Raw genomic sequence first — 19,861 nt, forward strand, 5'->3', positions numbered from 1 at the left:
CCATTTTGATTTTCAAGATAAAAATCAAGGCTTACCCATCATTATTTTGGGAGTCTGATAATTTCATAAAGGGTATTATTTTAGACTTTCATCAGTTTGCAATTAATACAGAAAATGTAAAGCTAAGGTGTCGATGAGAGCTTAGACTATCTACTTTCATGAATTTAAAGCCATCTTCACTATAAGAATTTGAGTATGTTTTTGTTTTTGTTTTTGCTTTTTGAGAAGGAGTCTCACTCTGTTGCCCACGCTGGAGGGCAATGGCGCGATCTTGGCTCACTGCAACCTCCGCCTCCTGGGTTCAAGTGATTCTCCCTCAGCCTCCTGAGTAGCTGGGATTACAGGCACGTGCCACTATGCCCGGCTAATTTTTGTATTTTTAGTAGTGACAGGGTTTCACCATGTTGGTCAGGCTGGTCTCAAACTCCTGACCTCATGATCCGCCTGCCTCAGCCTCCCAGAGTGCTGGGATTACAGGTGTGAGCCACCGCGCCCGGCCTTGAGTATGTTTTAATTCATGTTTTATTCCCTAATTCTACAGGTGGCATAGCAGGACAACGTCTGTCTGAACATCCTGACATCCGCAAACTTGGTTTCACTGGTTCCACTCCTATTGGCAAACAGATCATGAAGAGGTATTGGTTTTAATATGTTGATTCACTGCAGATCCTGTTAAACGAGGTTTCAATTTTTGTTTAAACAGGGTACTTTTTGAGTGAGGAAAACTACATCTACTTTGGAAGGGAAATCTACTTATCACTGCTGAGTACTGAAATATTTGAAAGTAATAAAATACTTTCCAAAGCATTAAAGCCCAGAGTTAATAAAACCAAAGCTATGTTGAAATTCGACACCCTACTGGTAGTTTTAATAATTCAGGACAAAAGGCTTTCTGTATTAAAGCTGTGGCCCAAATTGTTTTCAGAGTATGGGTAAAAAACCGAAAAGATACATACATGTGAAATTTATATATTTTATATGACAAACCTGGATTATTCATAAAATGGAGTCCCCCAAAGCAATATTTTTTTTAAACTGTAAGCAATCTAAATGTCCAAAATAAACCAGTTGTTAAAATATGTCAATGTAATGGAACACTGTGCAGTCACGTTCACAGAGAATTTTAATAACATTGAAAACTGTTGTTAAAATAATAAATGGAAATAAAAATAAAGTATAACATTGTATATACTGGATGATCTCAACTATGTTAAACAAGGCAAAAGCTATGGTAGGACAGATCACAAATAGGTAGTATATCAAAATGGTAAAAACAATGGTCACTGAGGCATGGAACAGAATTTTGTGATTTTTTTCTTCTGTTTGCATTTTGGGGGAGGTCTTTTCAAAGTGTTTTAAATAAAAATACTTTTGTAAGAAAGGAAAAATAAACAGCATACTTTTAAAAATTGGTATTTTTTCTCCCAATGCTTCAGTAGTCTGGTTAGAGGTTTAATTCCTTGCCAGCCTTTTATGTAACCAAAATTTCTAAAGAATTTGAATTAACTTATGAGAATCTCTAATCATTTGACCACAACATTATTGAAAATTTTTTATTATGGAAAAGTTCTAATATATAGAAAGCAGAAAAGCAAGATGAATTCTATGTACTCATCACTCAGCTTCAATGGTAATCACCATTCTACCTTCTATGTTTTATCTATGAATAAGTTTTCCCTTTTCCTTTCTTTCTTTCTTTTTTTTTAAGAGACACGGTCTCACAGTGTCACCCAGGCTAGAGTGCAGTGGTGATCACAGCTCATTGCAGCCTCGAATTCCTGGGCTCAAGCAATCCTCCTGCCTCAGCCTCCCAAGCAGCTGACACTACAGGCGCACACCACCATGCCTGCCTAATCTTCTTGTTTTTTATAGAGATGAGGTCTTGCCATGTTACTCAGGCTGGTCTCACACTGCTGGCCTTAAAGGATCCCTTCTGCCTTGGTCTCCTGAAGTGCTGGGATTACAGTTGTGAGTCACTGTGCCTGGCCTTGAATAAGTTTCTTAATATTACTGAGGCTCAATATGTTTTCCATGCCAGGTGGTAACTTACAGCTTAAAAAGTGTGTGTGTGTGTGTGTGTGTGTGTGTGCGTGTGTGAGACAGAGAGAGAGAGAGATGTTAACTAAATGCTCATTTCTCATTTATATTCCTCTAGCTGTGCTGTGAGCAACTTGAAGAAAGTTTCCCTTGAGCTTGGTGGCAAGTCTCCACTTATAATATTTAATGACTGTGAACTTGACAAGGCTGTGCGAATGGTAAGAGAGGGTCAAATTCAAGTAAATAAGTGCCTAGGCCAGGTGTGGTGGATCACGCCTATAATCCCACCACTTTGGGAGGCCGAGGCGGGTGGATCACTTAAGATCAGAAGTTCGAGATGAGCCTGACCAACATGGTGAAACCCTGTCTCTAATAAAAATGCAAAAACATTAGCCAGGCATGGTGGTGGGCACCTGTAGTCCCAGCTACCCAGGAGGCTGAGGCAGGAGAATCTCTTGAACCCAGGAGGCAGAGGTTGCAGTGAGCTGAGATCACACCACTGTACTCCAGCCTGGGCAACACAGTGAGACTCCATCTCAAAAAAAAAAAAAAAAAAAAAAAAAAAGGTGTTTGCTTCTAAAACACAATTCACCTCTTTCTTTATCAGAGGTCTTAAATGACATTTGGTTTTTGTCTAGTCATAAATTAAAACCATCGTTTTTATGCTTAGAATTGGGAATACTCAGAGCACTTAGTTTTTAAAAATATGTCTTTATAATTCCCCTACTAAGGTGTTTTTAAAACAGGATATAAGTCATAGCAGGCATGTAGAAAAGTTCAAAAGATATTCTATTAGGGCTTCTAGCTTCTCCCTCCTTTCCCTACAACATCTCACCCCATCAACCTGAACAGTCCTGCTTTTACCTGTTTTGCACATTGAGCTTCTGGTAAGCCTTTTAGACACAACAAAGGGTTTAATATTTAACAAGTAATTAGCAACATCAGTTTCCTGGTTTTAACAATGTACTATGGTTTTATAAGATGTTATCACGGGGGAAGCTAGGTAAAGGGCACAAAGGAACTCTCACACTATTTTTGCAACACCTTGTGAGTCTTAAACCATTTCAAAGGATAAAGGCTTATTTTAAATAAAATGTAAAGGTTAAAACAAACAAACATTGGCCTAGTTATCATTCTTCACCTCTGGGATACAGACATAAAATGAGTCAATGCTTGGCATGGGTTGTGCTAAGCTTTCTTGTAATTGTGGGGGAAGCTTACGGTCTTCCCAGTTCTGTACAACTGTCCAGCCTGTGCACTAAGCAGACTCTGTTCACCACTGCCCCTAACTAATTTTAATGCACACTCACAGCCAAACTTCATCATGTAAGCATCCCAAAGAGAATGGAGTGGCCTGGGAGTGAAGAAGAACCAAGTACCCCTGTGGCCAGGGCCTTTGAATGGACCGTCTGGAGGTTTCAGTGACAGATAATGGCTGGGGGTACTCAAACTGACATCAGGGGTTGGGACTCCCCTGAATGTCTGGGTTAGGAATATATAACCATAAAGAGTCTGTTTTAACCATTGAAGAACCCCAAACCCAAGATGGTCAACATGTTTTTGTAATGTTTACAGATAAAATGTATGCACAGGAAAAGCATGCTATTTCAAAGCATTCATTATACTTTTTGTTTTTGAGATGGGATCTCACTATCTTGCCCAAGCGGGTCTTAAACTCCTGGGCTAAAGTGATCCTCCTGCCTTGGCCTCCCAAATGGGCGGAATTACAGGTGTGAATCATTGCACGCAGCCACATCCATTTTTTTTTTTTTTTTTTAATATATACAGTCCAGGGAGGTTTCCTGCAGGTGAATTAGAAACTGGATTTCTAAAAAGGGAAAAATGCACAAAGTGCATCAGTCTTCCAAATCTGTCATTTTTTAGTGCCTTCATTTCAAAGATTTCTCAAACTTCTCCTTGAAAAGTAGGTATTTCTTTTCATGAGGGGGTTAAAGAGGCTTTCTAAATATTTATGATTTATGGCTGGGCATGGTGGCTTATGCCTATAATCTCAGTACTTTGGGAGGTCGAGGTAGAAGGATCACTTGAGTCTTGGGGTTCAGGACCAGCCTAGGCAACATGGCAAGACCCTGTCTCTACAAAAAAAATAAAATTAGCCCAGCGTAGTGTTCACCTGTGGTCCTAGCTACTAGGGAGACTGAGACGGGAGGATCACCTAAGCCCAGGAAGTTGAGGCTGCAGTGAGCCATGATCACGCCACTGCACTCCAGCCTGTGCAACAGAGAGAGACACTGTCTTAAATAAATAAATAAATACAAATAAAAAAATTTAAAAATTGTGATTATACATTCTAATGTAGAGATTTTTAAAAGCAAAACTTGGTATACAAGTTATTGCATTTAAATTTATAGAATAATTAAGATTTTTCTAGGCCAAGGCAGGAGGATTGCTTAAGCCCAGGTGTTGAGACCAGCCTCAGCAACACAGTGAATCTATGTTCTGTCATAGATGGAATGTCACATGGAATCTAGCTCTGTCACCCAGGTTGGAGTGCAGTGGTGTGATCTCAGCTCACTGCAACCTCTGCCTCCCGGGTTCAAGCGATTCTCCTGCCTCAGCCCCCTGAATAGCTGGGATTACAGGGACCTGCCACCACGCCCAGCTAATTTTTGTATTTTTAGTGAAGATGGGGTTTCACTGTGTTGGCCAGGTTGGTCTTGAACTCCTGACCTCGTAATCTGCCCACCTCAGCCTCTCAAAGTGCTGGGATTACAAGCGTGAGCCACCATGCCTGGCCTAGATTTTCTTTTAACACAAAATGTGTTTCTAATGATACATCTTTATTGTTACACATACATTTTTTAAAAAAATGCTCATGGACCAAAAGGGGGAAAGGATAAGCAAAATCTCTCAAATCATGCTAAATCAAAACAGAGTATCTCCAAGAATCTCTCATCACTAACAAGGCCAAGAGGATTGTCTATGACTTATCTATGTTGTCTGCTGTCTTCCAAAAACAACTAATTCCCTCTGTGTACAACTTTATGGGAATCTTGACTTCTCAAATGATGTTAGCAGTATTTTCTTTTCTCCCACTGAAGGGCATGGGAGCAGTATTTTTCAACAAAGGAGAGAACTGTATTGCTGCTGGGCGGTTGTTTGTGGAAGAATCCATCCATGATGAATTTGTGACAAGAGTGGTGAGGCACCTTCACATTTACTCTGAGTCGTTTAGAGATTTTGCTTTTACTTGAAAAATCATACTTCTAGGATTGTTCATGAATTTTCAGGTGTGATAACAGTATTGTGGTTATGTTTTAAAAAAAAATCAGCCCCTAGTTTTTTTTATAGCTACATACTGGCATATTTACAGATTAAATTATATGATGTCTGCAATTTGCTTCAAAATAACCCTGGAGGACAGGAAATGAGTGGGGGAATAAATTGGCCAGAAGTTGGTAGTTGTTGAAGCTGGGTGATGAGTACATGGGGTTTCACTGTATTATGTGTCTACTTTCACATGTGCTTATGACTTTTTTTATAGTAAAAAAGAGGTTTATATAAAAACCTGATAAAGTATATTGAAGAGCTATGATACCTTACTCTACATTTGTAATACATTAGATTCTTGACACGTGTGAGAGTTACACTCCTAGATTTTTATAAATCTCTAAATAAACTATGAGAGATATACCACGAATCCCCAATTACAGTTGACATGATAGCATATAATTCCTTCCACTAAAATAACTAGCTAAATAAATAAACAGCCCCAGTACATTGATCATGACTCCATAAACATGGGACTAAAAGTCATCTATAGGAGTGTTAAGATGAATTATGTGGCTAAAATAAACTCTAACTTATACTATGTTATTATGAAGGTAGTATTAATCATGAATTTGCTTACATTTGCAAAACCAGCACCCAGTGATTTTTTCCCCAGAGCCAATTCCCTACACCCCCACCCACCAAAAAAACGAAGATATTCTTTCTTCATGAGAATGAGTAACAAGTAAGTCATATAGACAGGCAGATGGAGGGCAGTCAGGTAGGCAGTGGCTGCCTCCTGAACATCACAGTGTAATTTAATTTTGTGTCTCACTAAAGTAAAGTCTGCAGTGCTACATGTCATGGGCTTTCACAATCAGCTACAACTTGTTGAAATTTCAAACACTGAGACCAGAAATATCAAGGATTTGCTGTATTAGTACATCAACAAGCATGTTTTACAAACAGGCTGTTCGTATTCATTCTTCAGCAGCATTTCTCAAGCACCTACTTGGTACCAAACACTGCATGCTGGGAATATAAAGGTGAACAAGGCAGACATGGTCCCTGGCCACTCAGAACTTCTCATCCAGTGCAGAACCCTGGGGAATGCACTAAGAGATTACGGCCAGGCCTAAATTCAAAGCCATGGACCTGCTGGGTCATAACTCCCATTCTTCTTACCAGAATTGGACTTAACATTAGAAGATGCAGAAGTAGGTTAAGATAACTGAGGAGTAGAAGAGGTAATTACAAAGACATGTCAGTGATGAACATTGTGCAGTAAAGATTGTTTTTCATCAGAGCATTCTAGTGAGGCATCTGGCATGGCTGTACCATGAGAATTTTTCAAGGGCAGTCTACCACATTTGAGGAGGAAAAAAAAAAGATAACAATGTGACCATTTTAGAAATTCTTTTGCCACGAAGAGTGTAAATATGTGATATTAATAAATATTTCAGAATATCAGTTTGCTATTCTTAATGGATTAACATTTAGGATAATTTTCATATAGTGTATGTAGCTTATATTGTGCTAGTAGGTAGTGGTTAAGGACTTCGGAGTTCAAGTGGAAAAAGTCTACGGTATTTAGTGGTTGTGGGCACTTATTTAGCCCCTCTAAGCCTCAGTTTCTTCTTCTGAGAGGCTGAGGTGGGAGGATCACTTGAGCTTAGAAGTTCAAGTTGCAGTGAGCCGTGCCATGCCACTGTGATCCAGTATGGATGACAGAGTGAGTAAGACCCTGTCTCCAAAAAGGAAAAAAAAAAAAACCAAAACCACCTCTACCTCTAGTGCTATTGTAAAGACTAAATGACAAAACATCTATAAACACCTTAGTATAACACCTACCACATGGTAGAAACTCCATTATTATTGTTATTAACAATGAATTGTGTTTTTATGGACTGGGTAACATACAGGTAGAAGAAATTAAAAAGATGAAAATTGGTGATCCACTTGACAGATCCACTGATCACGGGCCCCAAAATCATAAGGCCCATCTGGAAAAGCTGCTGCAGTACTGTGAAACTGGAGTGAAAGAGGGGGCCACTTTGGTGTATGGAGGAAGACAAGTCCAAAGGCCAGGTAAGATCACCTCTGTGGGGGTTTACTTCTTCAGTTGGAATGGACAGCGACAGTTTAAGACCAGCCTGGCTAACGTGGTGAAACTCCATCTCTACCAAAAATTAGCCCAGTGTGGTGGCGTGCACCTGTAATCCCAGCTACTGGAGAGGCCGAGGCACAAGAATCACTTTAACCAAGGAAGCAGGTTAAAGTGAGCTGAGGAGGCTGCAGTGAGCTGAGATCAAGCCACTGCACTCCAACCTGGGCAATAGAGTGAGACTCTCTCAAACAAAACAAAACAAAACAAAATAAAACAAAACAAAAGGAGAGACAACTGGATAATACGCGTCTCCTGATGGAATGAAATGTGTAATACACAGTATCACCTATGAAGTGTTCCTGCCAAAAAAGCTTAAGCTGAATCTAATTATACATTTAGGCCAATCTTTCTATTCATAAGAACTGCAGTAGGGAGGGAGGAAGGAACAGGAAGTTATTTTTTAGTGGGTATAGAGTTTCAGTTTTATAAGCTGAAAATAGTTATGAAAATAGATGGTGGGGAAGGTTGCATATTATGAATTTCATAATACTGAGCCATACACTTAAAGATGGTTACAATGGTAAATTTTATGTTATGTGTATTTTATCACAATAAAAGTCATTGGGAAAAAAAAGCAATACAAGAGATAGAGAAACAAATATCACCCAAAGGAAGCAATGATAAATCCAGAAAGAAAGAAAATGTATAGAACAACTGACCATCTCTTTAACATGACGATGGAATAAAAAATAAGGGCAGGACAAAATGGGGAAATGTTTTAGAGTAAAAGATCCTTAAGAAATTTAAACACCAAATACAATGTGTAGAAAAATTTGAATCCTAAATCAAACAAACCAACTGCAAAAAAGCTAATTTCTAGACATTAAGGAAATTAAAATATAAATTCTGAATAAAGAATACTTACTACTTTTGTTAAGCATGACACTGTATAGTGGTTATATAAGAAAATATCCTTATTTTTTACAGATTTGTACTGAAATACTCAGGTGTTAAAATTATGATATCTAGAATTTGCTTTAAAATATTTCAATAAGGAAAAGATAAATAGAGCAAAATATGGATATTTATTTTACCATTCATTATACTGTTTTCTCTACTTTTACATAGGTTTGACATTTTCATAATAAAGATATTAAAAAATAAGAACCTGGGCATGCCAACACCAAATAGAGAAATGCAACTCTTCTTGGTTTTACTGAGCCAGAGGGAAAGAAAAAATTATAATGTAATTAAGTGAGAGGACTATTAATTGAAAATGACTTAACCTATAGTTGACATTTTTTTCTTTGTTTTTTCCAAAAAGGCTTTTTCATGGAGCCGACCGTGTTCACAGATGTGGAAGACCACATGTACCTTGCCAAAGAGGAATCCTTTGGGCCTATTATGGTCATTTCTAAATTCCAAAATGGGTAGGTTCTTCAGACACAATTTAACTTAGGTTTTGACTAGATAAGTCATTTTTCCCCTTTGCCACTGTGCTATATACACAGCATGAAATTAATGAACATGTAATTTTCTACCATAAGAATAATTAACTTAATTAAATAATTAGAAGTTACGCTTTTGCTAACATCATAGATCATAGCATATTTTTGCTTTCCAGCTTCAATTAATGGCCAACATAATGGGCTTTTAGCTGATTAAATTTTAGTTTTTCTGCACTCGACATTTGAGATGTCTGTGGAACAAAGTAAATAACTGAGAAATAACAAAACTGGTTTTCACATTTACATTCCTATGGTAGGTGGCATCTGTGAAATCTTATTTCCCCAGAGGAAGAGTGCTGTTATTATAGGGGATATTGCCCCCCAAAGCTTGATATTCAACTTTTCATGGAAATGTTCACAATCATCCTATAATCAACAGTAAACGGCATGCTGGTTTGTGATACTACATGAAACTTTGCAAAGAGTTCAGCTTATCAAAGAGGACCAAGTGGTAACTGAGCTCATAAAACAATACTTAATAGAGTGGGGTCTCATGGTATACTGCACAAAATTCTTCAGAATGGCTTTAGATTTATTTCAGCCAATGAGAACTTGAAAAAAAATAAAGAATGGACTTTCTCGGTCTTCGATAGATACAGTATAAAAGACTTCAGGGGACTATAAGGTGTAGTGAGTAACCTTGGATATATCCATCCAAGGATGCATACTATCCCATTTCTCATCATACATTCTCCCATGGTGTTGGTGTTAAACGTGCAGACAATAGAAGTCAGGTTTGAGGGAATCTCCTGTAACATGGTTAAGTCACAACCCCTGTCCTTAAGGAGTTTATTATCTAACAGGGGAGACAGACAGAGATGACAGTTAGTCCACAGAGGGTCAGAGGCAGGATGGTGCAGTGGGTCAGAGGACAACTCTGCCTCCTCTCCCCTCGCTACCTCTCTGAGCTTGGGTCAGTTACTTAACCACTCTGCACCTCACTCCTATAATCCCAACACTTTGCAAGGCCAAGGTCGGGGGATAGTTTGAGGCCAGGAGTTTATCAGCCTGGGCAACACAGGGAGACCCTGTCTCTACAAAATTAAAAAAAAAAAATCAGCTGGGCATGGTGGCATATTGCCTGAAGTCCCAGCTACTTGGGAGGCTGAGGTGGGAGGATCACTTGAGCCCAAGGAGATGGAGGCTGCAGTGAGCTACGATTGTGCCACTGCACTGCAGCCTAGGCAACAGAGCAATACCTGGTCTCTTAAAAAAAAAATTTAAGCAGATGGCAGTAATGTTTTCCTGTTTCTAGCATAGATGGGAACATTTTCAGAACATAAAATGAATCTTTTGCTTTACATTTAATGAAGTTTTATGTCTTCCTAAAAACATAGGTACATTGATGGAGTGTGGCAGCAAGCAAATAATACAGAGTATGGTTTGGTAACAATGTCTACCTCCTTAGGTCATTCTGAGTATTACTAAGTCAAGTATTTGCTGTTGCTACTGCCATCAATATATGCTTGTCATTGCTGTAGACGTAAACAATGTGGTATGGAGCTATGGTGATATCCTGATAGTCCTCAACGAGAAATGGCATAAAACCATCTTTCTCTCTCTAGTCCATTCTATAAATATTTGGGTCCCTATGCATCAGGAAGTGTGAGAGTTTTAGCAGAGTCCAAGTTCACTCCAGGTTAGGTTCCAGATTTCTTGTGCAAGTTTAAAATTTTGAATAGTCAAGATGCCTTTGAAAATCCCTTCATAAGGCACTACACTGAAACCTGTGCTGTCTCAATAAATTCAGCACGATTTTTTCCTCCAGTTTTGGAACAGATCCTGTGTCTTTGCTGGAGCACCAGATGAAATACCTGGCTTGGCCAGGCGCAATGGCTCATGCCTGTAATCCCAGCACTTTGGAAGGCCAAGGCGGGTAGATCACTTGAAGTCAGGAGTTCGAGACCAGCCTGGCCAACATGGTGGAACGCCATCTCTACTAAAAATACAAAAATTAGCTGGGTGTGGTGGCGGGCACCTGTAATCTCAGTTACTTGGGAGGCTGAGGCAGGAGAATTGCTTGAACCTGCGAGGCAAATGTTGCAGTGAGCTGAGATCACACCACTACCCTCCAGCCTGGGCGACAGAGTGAGACTCCATCTTAAAAAGAAAAACAACAACAACCACCTGGCTTGTATTTGCTGGCCAGGTGGTAGAAAATGTGTGTGTTTTTAAGCATTCGGATCATGCTAGAAGAAGGGGACATACGCTATGATGGCACATTAGAACTCGACTCAACTGAGAAAAGAGTAGGTTCATGTCTTCACCTACTTGGATGTGTATACAAACTAAGTCAAAAGGCAGGGAAATCACGGGACCCATTTTGTTGAATAAGCACATGTAATCCCATTCACTCTCATTTGACGATGCAACACCATAGCATAAAGAGGTATATGAGACATGAAGTTATCCCTGCCCTCGGGGAGCTTTTATCTTCCAATTTATGGATGGCGAACCATTACCTATAGGAAGAGTTAAGTCAGCACTATATAGTTGGTTCTACCAAAATATTAAGTTTGGAAAAGTATGTGCTACCTGATGATAGCTGGCTTTTATTGAACATTTATTGTGTTCCAGGCATGATTTGTTCATTTCATCCTCATGACTAGACAGGTCTTTTTATTATTATTTCCATTTTTCACAATAAGAAATGAAGGTGTGGGGAGATGAAGTCATTTACCCAGAGCCCTCTCACAGAACCACCCTACTCTCCCACCTCGACAGTGGCATTGGTGGGATCTGAAACGGCTTCAGGCACTGAAGGAGGCTTGAACCTTGTGTGCAAAATCAGAAGAGATGGAAGGAAATAGGGAGGACACTCTGAAAATCCATCTAGAAGTGGGAGTCATGGGAGAGGGGAGGGAGTGGGAGATCATGAATGAGAACCATTGAAGAAGATTGAATATATGACTTTGGGTCAGATTTTAAAAGGTGTTTAAAAGGTGATATATATGAAAAATGTAATACTAGACTTGTAATATTTTGGGGGACTTTCTTTTGGTGTGAGCCTAATATTTTTCATTTATAAAAATTTAATCAGGCTGGGCACAGTGGCTTATGCCTGTAATCCCAACACTTTGCAAGGGCAAGGTTGGGAGACAGTTTGAGGCCAGGAGTTTGAGATCAGCCTGGGCAACACAGGGAGATGCTGTCTCTAAAAAAAAAAAAAGAATTTTTTTTTTTTTTAATTAGCTGGGCATGGTGGCACATGCCTGTAGTCCCTGCTACTTGGGAGGCTGAGGTGGGAGGATCATTTGAGCCCAAGGAGATGGAGGCTGCAGTGAGCTATGATTGTGCCACTGCACTGCAGCCTAGGTGACAGAGCAATACCTGGTCTCTAAAAAACAACAACAATGACAACAACAAAAAAAAATTTAAGCAGATGGCAGTAATGCTTTCCTGTTTCTAGCATAGATGGAAAAATTTTCAGAATGTAAAATGAATCTTCTGCTTTACATTTAATGAAGTTTTATGTCTTCCTAAAAACACAGGGACATCGATGGAGTGTTGCAGCGAGCAAATAATACAGAGTATGGTTTGGCCTCAGGGGTTTTTACAAGAGACATAAACAAAGCTATGTATGTGAGTGAAAAACTAGAAGCAGGAACTGTTTTTATTAACACGTATAACAAGACAGATGTGGCGGCCCCATTCGGCGGAGTTAAACAATCTGGCTTTGGAAAAGACTTAGGTATGGCTTTACATTTCTGCTTCACATTCCCTTTGTTGTCACATCACAGAAAAATCTGCTCTATGTTTCATGACTTGTGTATGATTTTGAGGGGCATTTCCTACATGGCAGTTAGATCTGGGTTTAGAAGGGCACTCTTTTTTAAAATATTAAACATTTCTATTGAATATACCATACACACAGAAAAGCATACGCATAGTGTGGAAAGATACTCTTTTTCAAAAGATTAATGTTTGAAAGGAAAAAGAAATTGCAACAATATACTTTAGCTGAAATATATTTGGTGTTTAATCTGACATTTGGCATGAACTTGGGTTAGCTGTCACGAGATTAAATGGAACCAAGAGAGGCAAATGGGTGGGGAGCAATAACCAGCGAGCTCCAAGAATAAATCCTGTCTTGGAACTTCTTGGCAGGCTTTCAGAGTCAACACTGAAAAAACCCTGCAATTGGCAAGGTTCGGGGGAGCCTGAGCAATAAGACTTAAGAGTTTGTAAAAAGCCCAAAATGCAATTCACTGTGAGCAGTGACACTCACACCTTTCAAGCAATAGCTTACTCTCAGTGCCAAACCCATGCCAGGCCCCATTCCACTTAGCCTGTATAAGCAAAAGCAATTCTCACACGAGCTCAGAGGAATAGGTACTACTGTTATCTTATTGTACAGAACAGGAAAATGGGGCTCAGAGAGGCTGGGTGAGTTGCCTCAAGTCACAGAGCCAGGCACTGGCAAGAGAGAATTCAAAGCCAGGCAGTCTGGCTGTAGAGCGCATCTCTTATTCCCCTCAGTCTGCTGTGTTGTTTCAAAAACTGAAATGTTTGTGATTTACTGAAATTACAGTCTGGTAAGTTTAGTTCATTTGGAGTTTTTTTGTTTTGTTTTGTTACATTTTCTCTTTACTAATTATTTTGGCAATGTATTTGCAACAGTAAAAGTAGTTCTCATTTTAAATTCCACTGGGTGAAGGTAAGGGCTTGTTTCCCCCTTTTGCATGTCTTTAATCTGGTTTTCATGCCTGAATCCAAATCACGGTGGGAGACTTTCTTAGGGAACTTATCATTAGAAAGTGAGGCATCCCCGTTTCACCCGTCTTTTGAGAGAGTGTATTCGACCAGCTTCAGCTCTGTTTTACTATAAAATACTACAGTTTTTCTAATAGTTTCTTCCTCCCCAATTTTAAAACCCCTTAGCCCAGTGGTCGTCAACCTTAGTTGCACAGTGGATTCAAATCACCTGGGAGCTTCAAAAAATACAGAGATACTGATCTAATTGGTCTAGGGTGTGACCTGGGGTCAGGAGTCTTAAAAGCTCCCTGAGTGGGGCCGGGCGCGGTGGCTCAAACCTGTAATCCCAGCACTTTGGGAGGCTGAGACGGGTGGATCACAAGGTCAGGAGATCGAGACCATCCTGGCTAACCCGTGAAACCCCGTCTCTACTAAAAAATACAAAAAACTAGCCGGGTGAGGTGGCGGGCGCCTGTAGTCCCAGCTACTCGGGAGGCTGAGGCAGGAGAATGGCGTAAACCCGGGAGGCGGAGCTTGCAGTGAGCTGAGATCCGGCCACTGCACCCCAGCCTGGGCGACAGAGCGAGACTCCTTCTCAAAAAAAAAAAAAAAAAAAAAAAGCTCCCTGAGTGATTCTAATGTGGGGACAAAGTTGACGGTCCTTATTTTAGCTCAACTTCCAGAATCATGCACTCATTAGTTTCCCCATGGTATTCACTGCCCTTTAACCATTGTAGAGATTGATGACGGTACTGGCTCAAAATAGCAAGGTCAAAGAAAGGCAGATCTATTTATTTTTTGCCTAGACAGGTTCCCCTGTGCTTCTAACAAACAATATAAACTGAATTTTCCTTATCTTTAAAATAAGATTAAACCAAACGATCTCAAACTTTCCTGTGCTCAGTTCTGCTTTAATTAATATAATCTAGAAGACAGTATCCTGGTTACTTCTGTTTAGCTGAAATGGACAAAAAGGCAGAGTCTGTCATCAAGTAGGGAAATAAAAGAGAAGGGTTTTGGTTTGAAGCTGACAGACAACACTCTCCGCTCCTAAGAAAGCCTGGTAGCTGGTCTGGGCTGTTACTATTCAAAGTGTGGTCCATGGACCACTAGCGTCAGCATCATCAGGGAATGGTTAGAAACACATAACCTCTGAGCCCACACCAGATTTAATCAGATCAGGATCTGCAACTTAACAAAGTGTTCAGATGGTTAGTATGAACTTCAAAGTGTGAGAAGCACTGGCTTAGGCTACATTCCATTTACTTAGTGACCTGTACACCTGCGTACACCTATGTCTGAAGGTCTGAAGACATCACATGTCTGCTTTTGAGTGTGGTTTGTCAATTGCTTTTCTCTGCCCTAGGTGAGGAAGCTCTAAATGAGTATCTCAAAACCAAGACGGTGACGCTGGAATATTAGAGCAACACTATCATCAGGAAAGCCTTGACAGATAGCCCTTTTCAACTCGGGACACACTGAAGAAGATTGGGTGTGCTGAGGCAGGAGGTGTCAGCCACAAACCAAAAAATACACAGATGAACCATGAAGAGGGTCAGGCCATGCTAAAGCATTTACACACGTGCCTATTTCTAATACACCTTCCAGTGATTTGCAGTTGTTGGGTTTTCACTGTTGTGTATCATATGCATTTCTAAAATACCAAGCTGCTTTTCCCCTACCTAGACGAATCTATTCATAGTTTCCATCTTGAAGATGTCAGTACCATGCAGTATAATACACAAAGTGCATTTATTGGAAATTTTGTATAATATGTACAGGTTTTTAACCTCTGAACTATACATAGGGGGTTATTAAAAAGATTTTCTATAAATTTGCTTCTAAGGAACAGTATAACTTGTAAGGAATGTGAAGGTAGTTCTTTTTTAGTATTTGGAAATAAGATACATCTTTGTGCCTTTGATGTTCCATTTTTTTTAACCCACTATGATGGGTGATTAACCTAGAAACATTATCTTGAGTGCCTACTAGGTACAAGGTACTATATTATGTTCTGAGGAGTATATAGAATTTAATGACATGATGGCTGGCCCCCACATAAATTTTAGTAAATAGCTTTTGAAGTGAATTTTACGTATGGTATAGTAGGAAGTAAATAGCCTTTGAAGGCTGATCCTGGTTGGTATCATACCATCTTACTACCGGTGTGACTTTGGGAAACTGCTGCAACTCCTCTGAGCCTCCGCTTCCCTATGTGTAAAACAGAGATAGTAAATGCCTTCCTCAGGACCCTTAATAGGAGAATTCCTTGCAGTAATGTAAGTAAAGCACCTCACATTAATGCTTTGCTCATGGTAAGCACTCAAATTTAACTCTGATTTCCTCCGTCATTATTCTTAAAAGATATTGAGATAGTTTAATTAACTAGATGAATTCATTTCCCACAACTCTTTTCAATCATCAATGCCTAGACTATTTTTCTCATCCATTGTTCTGACACAATGCCTGATACAGCAGCACTGAAAAATGCCACATAATGAAAAATGGCAATCGTACAAGGAAAAGGGGTGCTTTTCTTTGGGCAGCTCGCTTGTCCTTCATGGGACATCTTACTTTCCATTATTCCACCTATTGGTTCTGCTGCTCACTGGCTGTGTGATCTTGGGCAAGACTGTAATCTAGTATCTCAGAGCCTAGATTGAGTATCTATACAATGAGAATCAAATCTCTATCTCAGTAGGCATTGCAAGGAATCAGTGACATAATATACATAATGCACTTAACAATGCGTTTGGATCATAGCGTTGAAGAAATGGAAACTATTAACAGCCCATTTCCCGTTGGCAGACAGAAGTAGTCAGGTAAGTTTTCACCATCTATGTGTGACTAGAAGGTGGCAAATTTCTGAATCACAGGAATCTCCAGAAGATAGCCAGAAAGTTAAATTCTATTAGTCCTCCTTTAAAAATAAAATTTCAGTCAACATTCCTTTTTCTTTGGCTTTGAAGAAGCCCTTAGGGAATATTTGTCATTTTGGAGACTTGGCAGAATAACATGAGGAGATTAGAGAATCAATAAAAACTAAACAACAAAATCAGAGGCAGAGAACATTTTCAAAAGGAAGAATAGCAGGTTTGATTCCAGCATGATAAATAGAGCGAATTTGGCCTGGAAGCACTTTTGATTATTCTACAGCTCATTTACCATCCCAGAGTTTGGCACAGCTGCAATTTTAAGTTGGAATGAATATTCACTGGGGCCAAAATGACAGTTCATATTTGAATAAAAGTGACAAAAGCCTTTTTATAAGTAATCACTTTTAAGTGAAATGTTTTAACTGATTTCATATGATTTAGAATATGATTTAATCAAATTATTTTAATGATGGATGGAATGGCAAACAAAAACATGCCTGTTCTTCTAGACTGATTTTACTTTACCCTCTAATGTTCATCTCAGTAGCGGTGTTTTACATCTTCTCTGGGCTGCAAAACTCTTTTGGGAATCTGATAAAAGCTATGACACACACTCCCTGTGTCCCGCTTCTACCCCCAAATTCATGTGCACACACAGAATTCTGCAAATATCTTCAAGGGGTTCACAGACCTCCCAAAGGCCATGCTTGGGCCCCAGATTAAGAATCCCTTTCTCTATAGCAAGTTTTAAACATTTCTTACCAGCTTACATTTTTAGATCTGGCTGATCAGAATCAAAGGCTCTGTGTAATACATAAAGTTACCAAGTCAGCTGGAATTGGAACATCACGATCCCCAGCCTACTGGGTGATTTACTTAATACACAGAGTAATAAAATCATCACTGTTGCTTCAGATCACAGGTTATTTTGCTAATAATGCTAAAGATGAAGCTGTGATCTTATTATCGCCTGAATCGGGAGGTGTCGATGCTTTAAGCAGTTCCATTTTCCTTCTAATTCCCCATCCCCATGCCTTTGCTAAAGCTGTCCCCTTTTGTTCTAACACCCTTCCTGGATCTTCCTACCCCTACCTGGGCTAATTGTCTCTCCTCAATGCTCCCACTTTTCTCAAACATAGCATTTATCACTTGTACTAAAATTACTTGCCTTCCTAATTAGATATGAGCAACCCTCCCCCACTCCAGGATGGGCCTTCTGTCAATAATAATACAACAGCTACCATTTATTGAGGGCCTCCTGTGTGCAAGACCTTAGGCTAAGCATGTTTTAAAGCTCACAATGTCTGAAAAAAATGAAGAAATCGAGGTGCTTTTCTTACTACCTCTACCCCAAAGCCATCATTACCTCTTATTTTTTTTTTTTTGAGACGGAGTTTTGCTCTTGTTGCCCAGGCTGCAGTGCAGTGGTGCAATCTTGGCTCACTGCAACCTCTGCCTCTTGGGTTCAAGCGATTCTCATGCCTTAGCCTTCCAAGTAGATGGGATTACAGGCATGTGCCACTACACCTGGCTAAGTAGAGATGGAGTTTCACCATGTTGGCTAGGCTGGTCTCAAACTCCTGACCTCAAGTGATCTATCTGCCTTAGCCTCTCAAAGTGCTGAGATTACAGGTATGAACCACTGTGCCCAGCCCATTACCTCTTTCCTACAATTTTGCTCAAGTCTCCCAACTGGTCTTCTGGATTGCTCTCTTGTGTGGTCCTGTTCAAAGCTTAAGTCAGACAGTGTCACTCCTCTGTTTAAAACCTTTCAATGGCCCCCATTTCACGTAGACCAAGTCCAGCGTATTTACCTGACCTACTGATCTTGCTCCTGGCTACCTCTGACCTCATTTCCTGTCAATTTTCCTCTCATTCTGTTCCACCATCCTGACTGCCTTGACTTCCTCAACAGAACAAGCCTGCTACTGCCTCGGGGCCTCTGTCCTTACTGTTCTTCTTCCCAGGGGTGTCCTGGTAAAATATTTAACAAGTAGTTCTCAGGGGCGGGGGAGACAACCCTAATTTGTAGCATTTGCAGGTATCTGTGTGTAAATACTTTCATCAAGGCTACTTTTGAGCTACTAATTTGCCTTCACTGAACACAGAGTTTGGGAAGAGATGCATGCCATCAGAACAAATGCAAGCCAGCACCAGCACACCACTGCCTCATCCTGCAACTCTTGCCCATACACAACCTCATGGCTGGCTGGCTCACTTCCTGCAGGTCTCTCCTCAAATATCATCTGATTAGAGACACATTCCCTGATTATGCTGTCTAAAATAGGCCATATACTCCCACATTCATACCCCATCGGCTGTCATTCTTTATTCTAAGTGCATTATTTTCATAGCACTTATCACTACCTGTTGTATATTAATCAATGATCTTTTCCCATTAGAATGTGAGTTTCATGAACAGGTACTTGTTTTGTTTAATACTGTATCTCCAGTCCTAATATGTAACAGGCGCTCAATAAATGTTTGCTTTTAAATGGAAAGGTTAAGTAACCTGCTGAAATCACACAGCTATTAAGTGGCAGAACAGGTTTTCAAGCAATGAATCTGGTGGTTTTAACTAAGTTGAGATAGTTTTTATTCCTAATGCCTAAATCAGGGCCTGGGTAGTGAGCTGTGGGCACATATTAAGAATTAAACTTAAAAAATAATAATAAGCAAAATGGACATTATCTGTAAAATCTTTTGTGGAAGTGGCTAGAGCTAGGGTAAGGAATCAAATTTGGTTCCCCATACCTGCCCTCCAAGAAAATAAAGCTGTCAAGGAAAATCTGCGCTAAGAGTAGGATATGAGGGATGATGGATAAGGCATGAGACATGAGAGATAAGGGGGATTAAATTACTATTACTATTATACAAATGATGCCTGATTTTTAAAATGATTAAATACCCAATTATGTAAAACAAATTTTATAAAATAGGAAAGTAAGACTTACTCAACTATAATTTGTTGAGTCAACGCAAAAATCTATTTGGTTATTTCCAAACAGAAATAGCCTACAGATGATATCCGAGATTGTTTCAAACTTTTTCTGTGAATATGTGTACTTTTTTTTTACAGAATTAATATAATACTGTTACCTGCTTTTTCAATTAACAATGTATCATAAGCATCTTTCTATGTCAATAAACACAGTTCTGCATATTTCAATGGCTTTAATTTAACATGTTCTCTATTGTCGGACATTTAGATTTGCTTTTTGCTATTTTAAATGTCACAAAAAATCTTATATAAAATTTATGACCAAAGTCATACTTATGTAATTAGAACAAATACCTGGAAGTGGAATTCCTGAATCAATAATCCCACTGACAATTTTCCCAAATCTTTGCCAACATTGTGTATTACAAGTTATGCACTTGGTATCTCTATGCCAATTTTCTCAGCT

At 39.5% G+C, this 19,861-nt stretch overlaps 1 protein-coding gene across 1 annotated transcript in view; it reads left to right on the forward strand.

Annotated features, from left to right (window-relative positions):
• Positions 1 to 19,623, forward strand: part of ALDH1L2 (aldehyde dehydrogenase 1 family member L2) — a 61,801-nt gene extending 42,178 nt beyond the window's left edge. Inside the window, exons 17-23 of the mRNA XM_010357305.2 lie at positions 542 to 635; positions 2,156 to 2,255; positions 5,100 to 5,198; positions 7,191 to 7,356; positions 8,700 to 8,805; positions 12,375 to 12,574; positions 14,945 to 19,623. Of these exons, the coding sequence (XP_010355607.1) occupies positions 542 to 635; positions 2,156 to 2,255; positions 5,100 to 5,198; positions 7,191 to 7,356; positions 8,700 to 8,805; positions 12,375 to 12,574; positions 14,945 to 15,000 (821 nt within the window). The 3' untranslated portion in view covers positions 15,001 to 19,623. The remainder of the gene's footprint in view (positions 1 to 541; positions 636 to 2,155; positions 2,256 to 5,099; positions 5,199 to 7,190; positions 7,357 to 8,699; positions 8,806 to 12,374; positions 12,575 to 14,944) is intronic.
• The last annotated feature ends 238 nt before the right edge of the window (positions 19,624 to 19,861 follow it).

Source organism: Rhinopithecus roxellana, chromosome 10 (assembly GCF_007565055.1).
Source record: "Rhinopithecus roxellana isolate Shanxi Qingling chromosome 10, ASM756505v1, whole genome shotgun sequence".
Lineage (NCBI taxonomy): Eukaryota > Metazoa > Chordata > Mammalia > Primates > Cercopithecidae > Rhinopithecus > Rhinopithecus roxellana.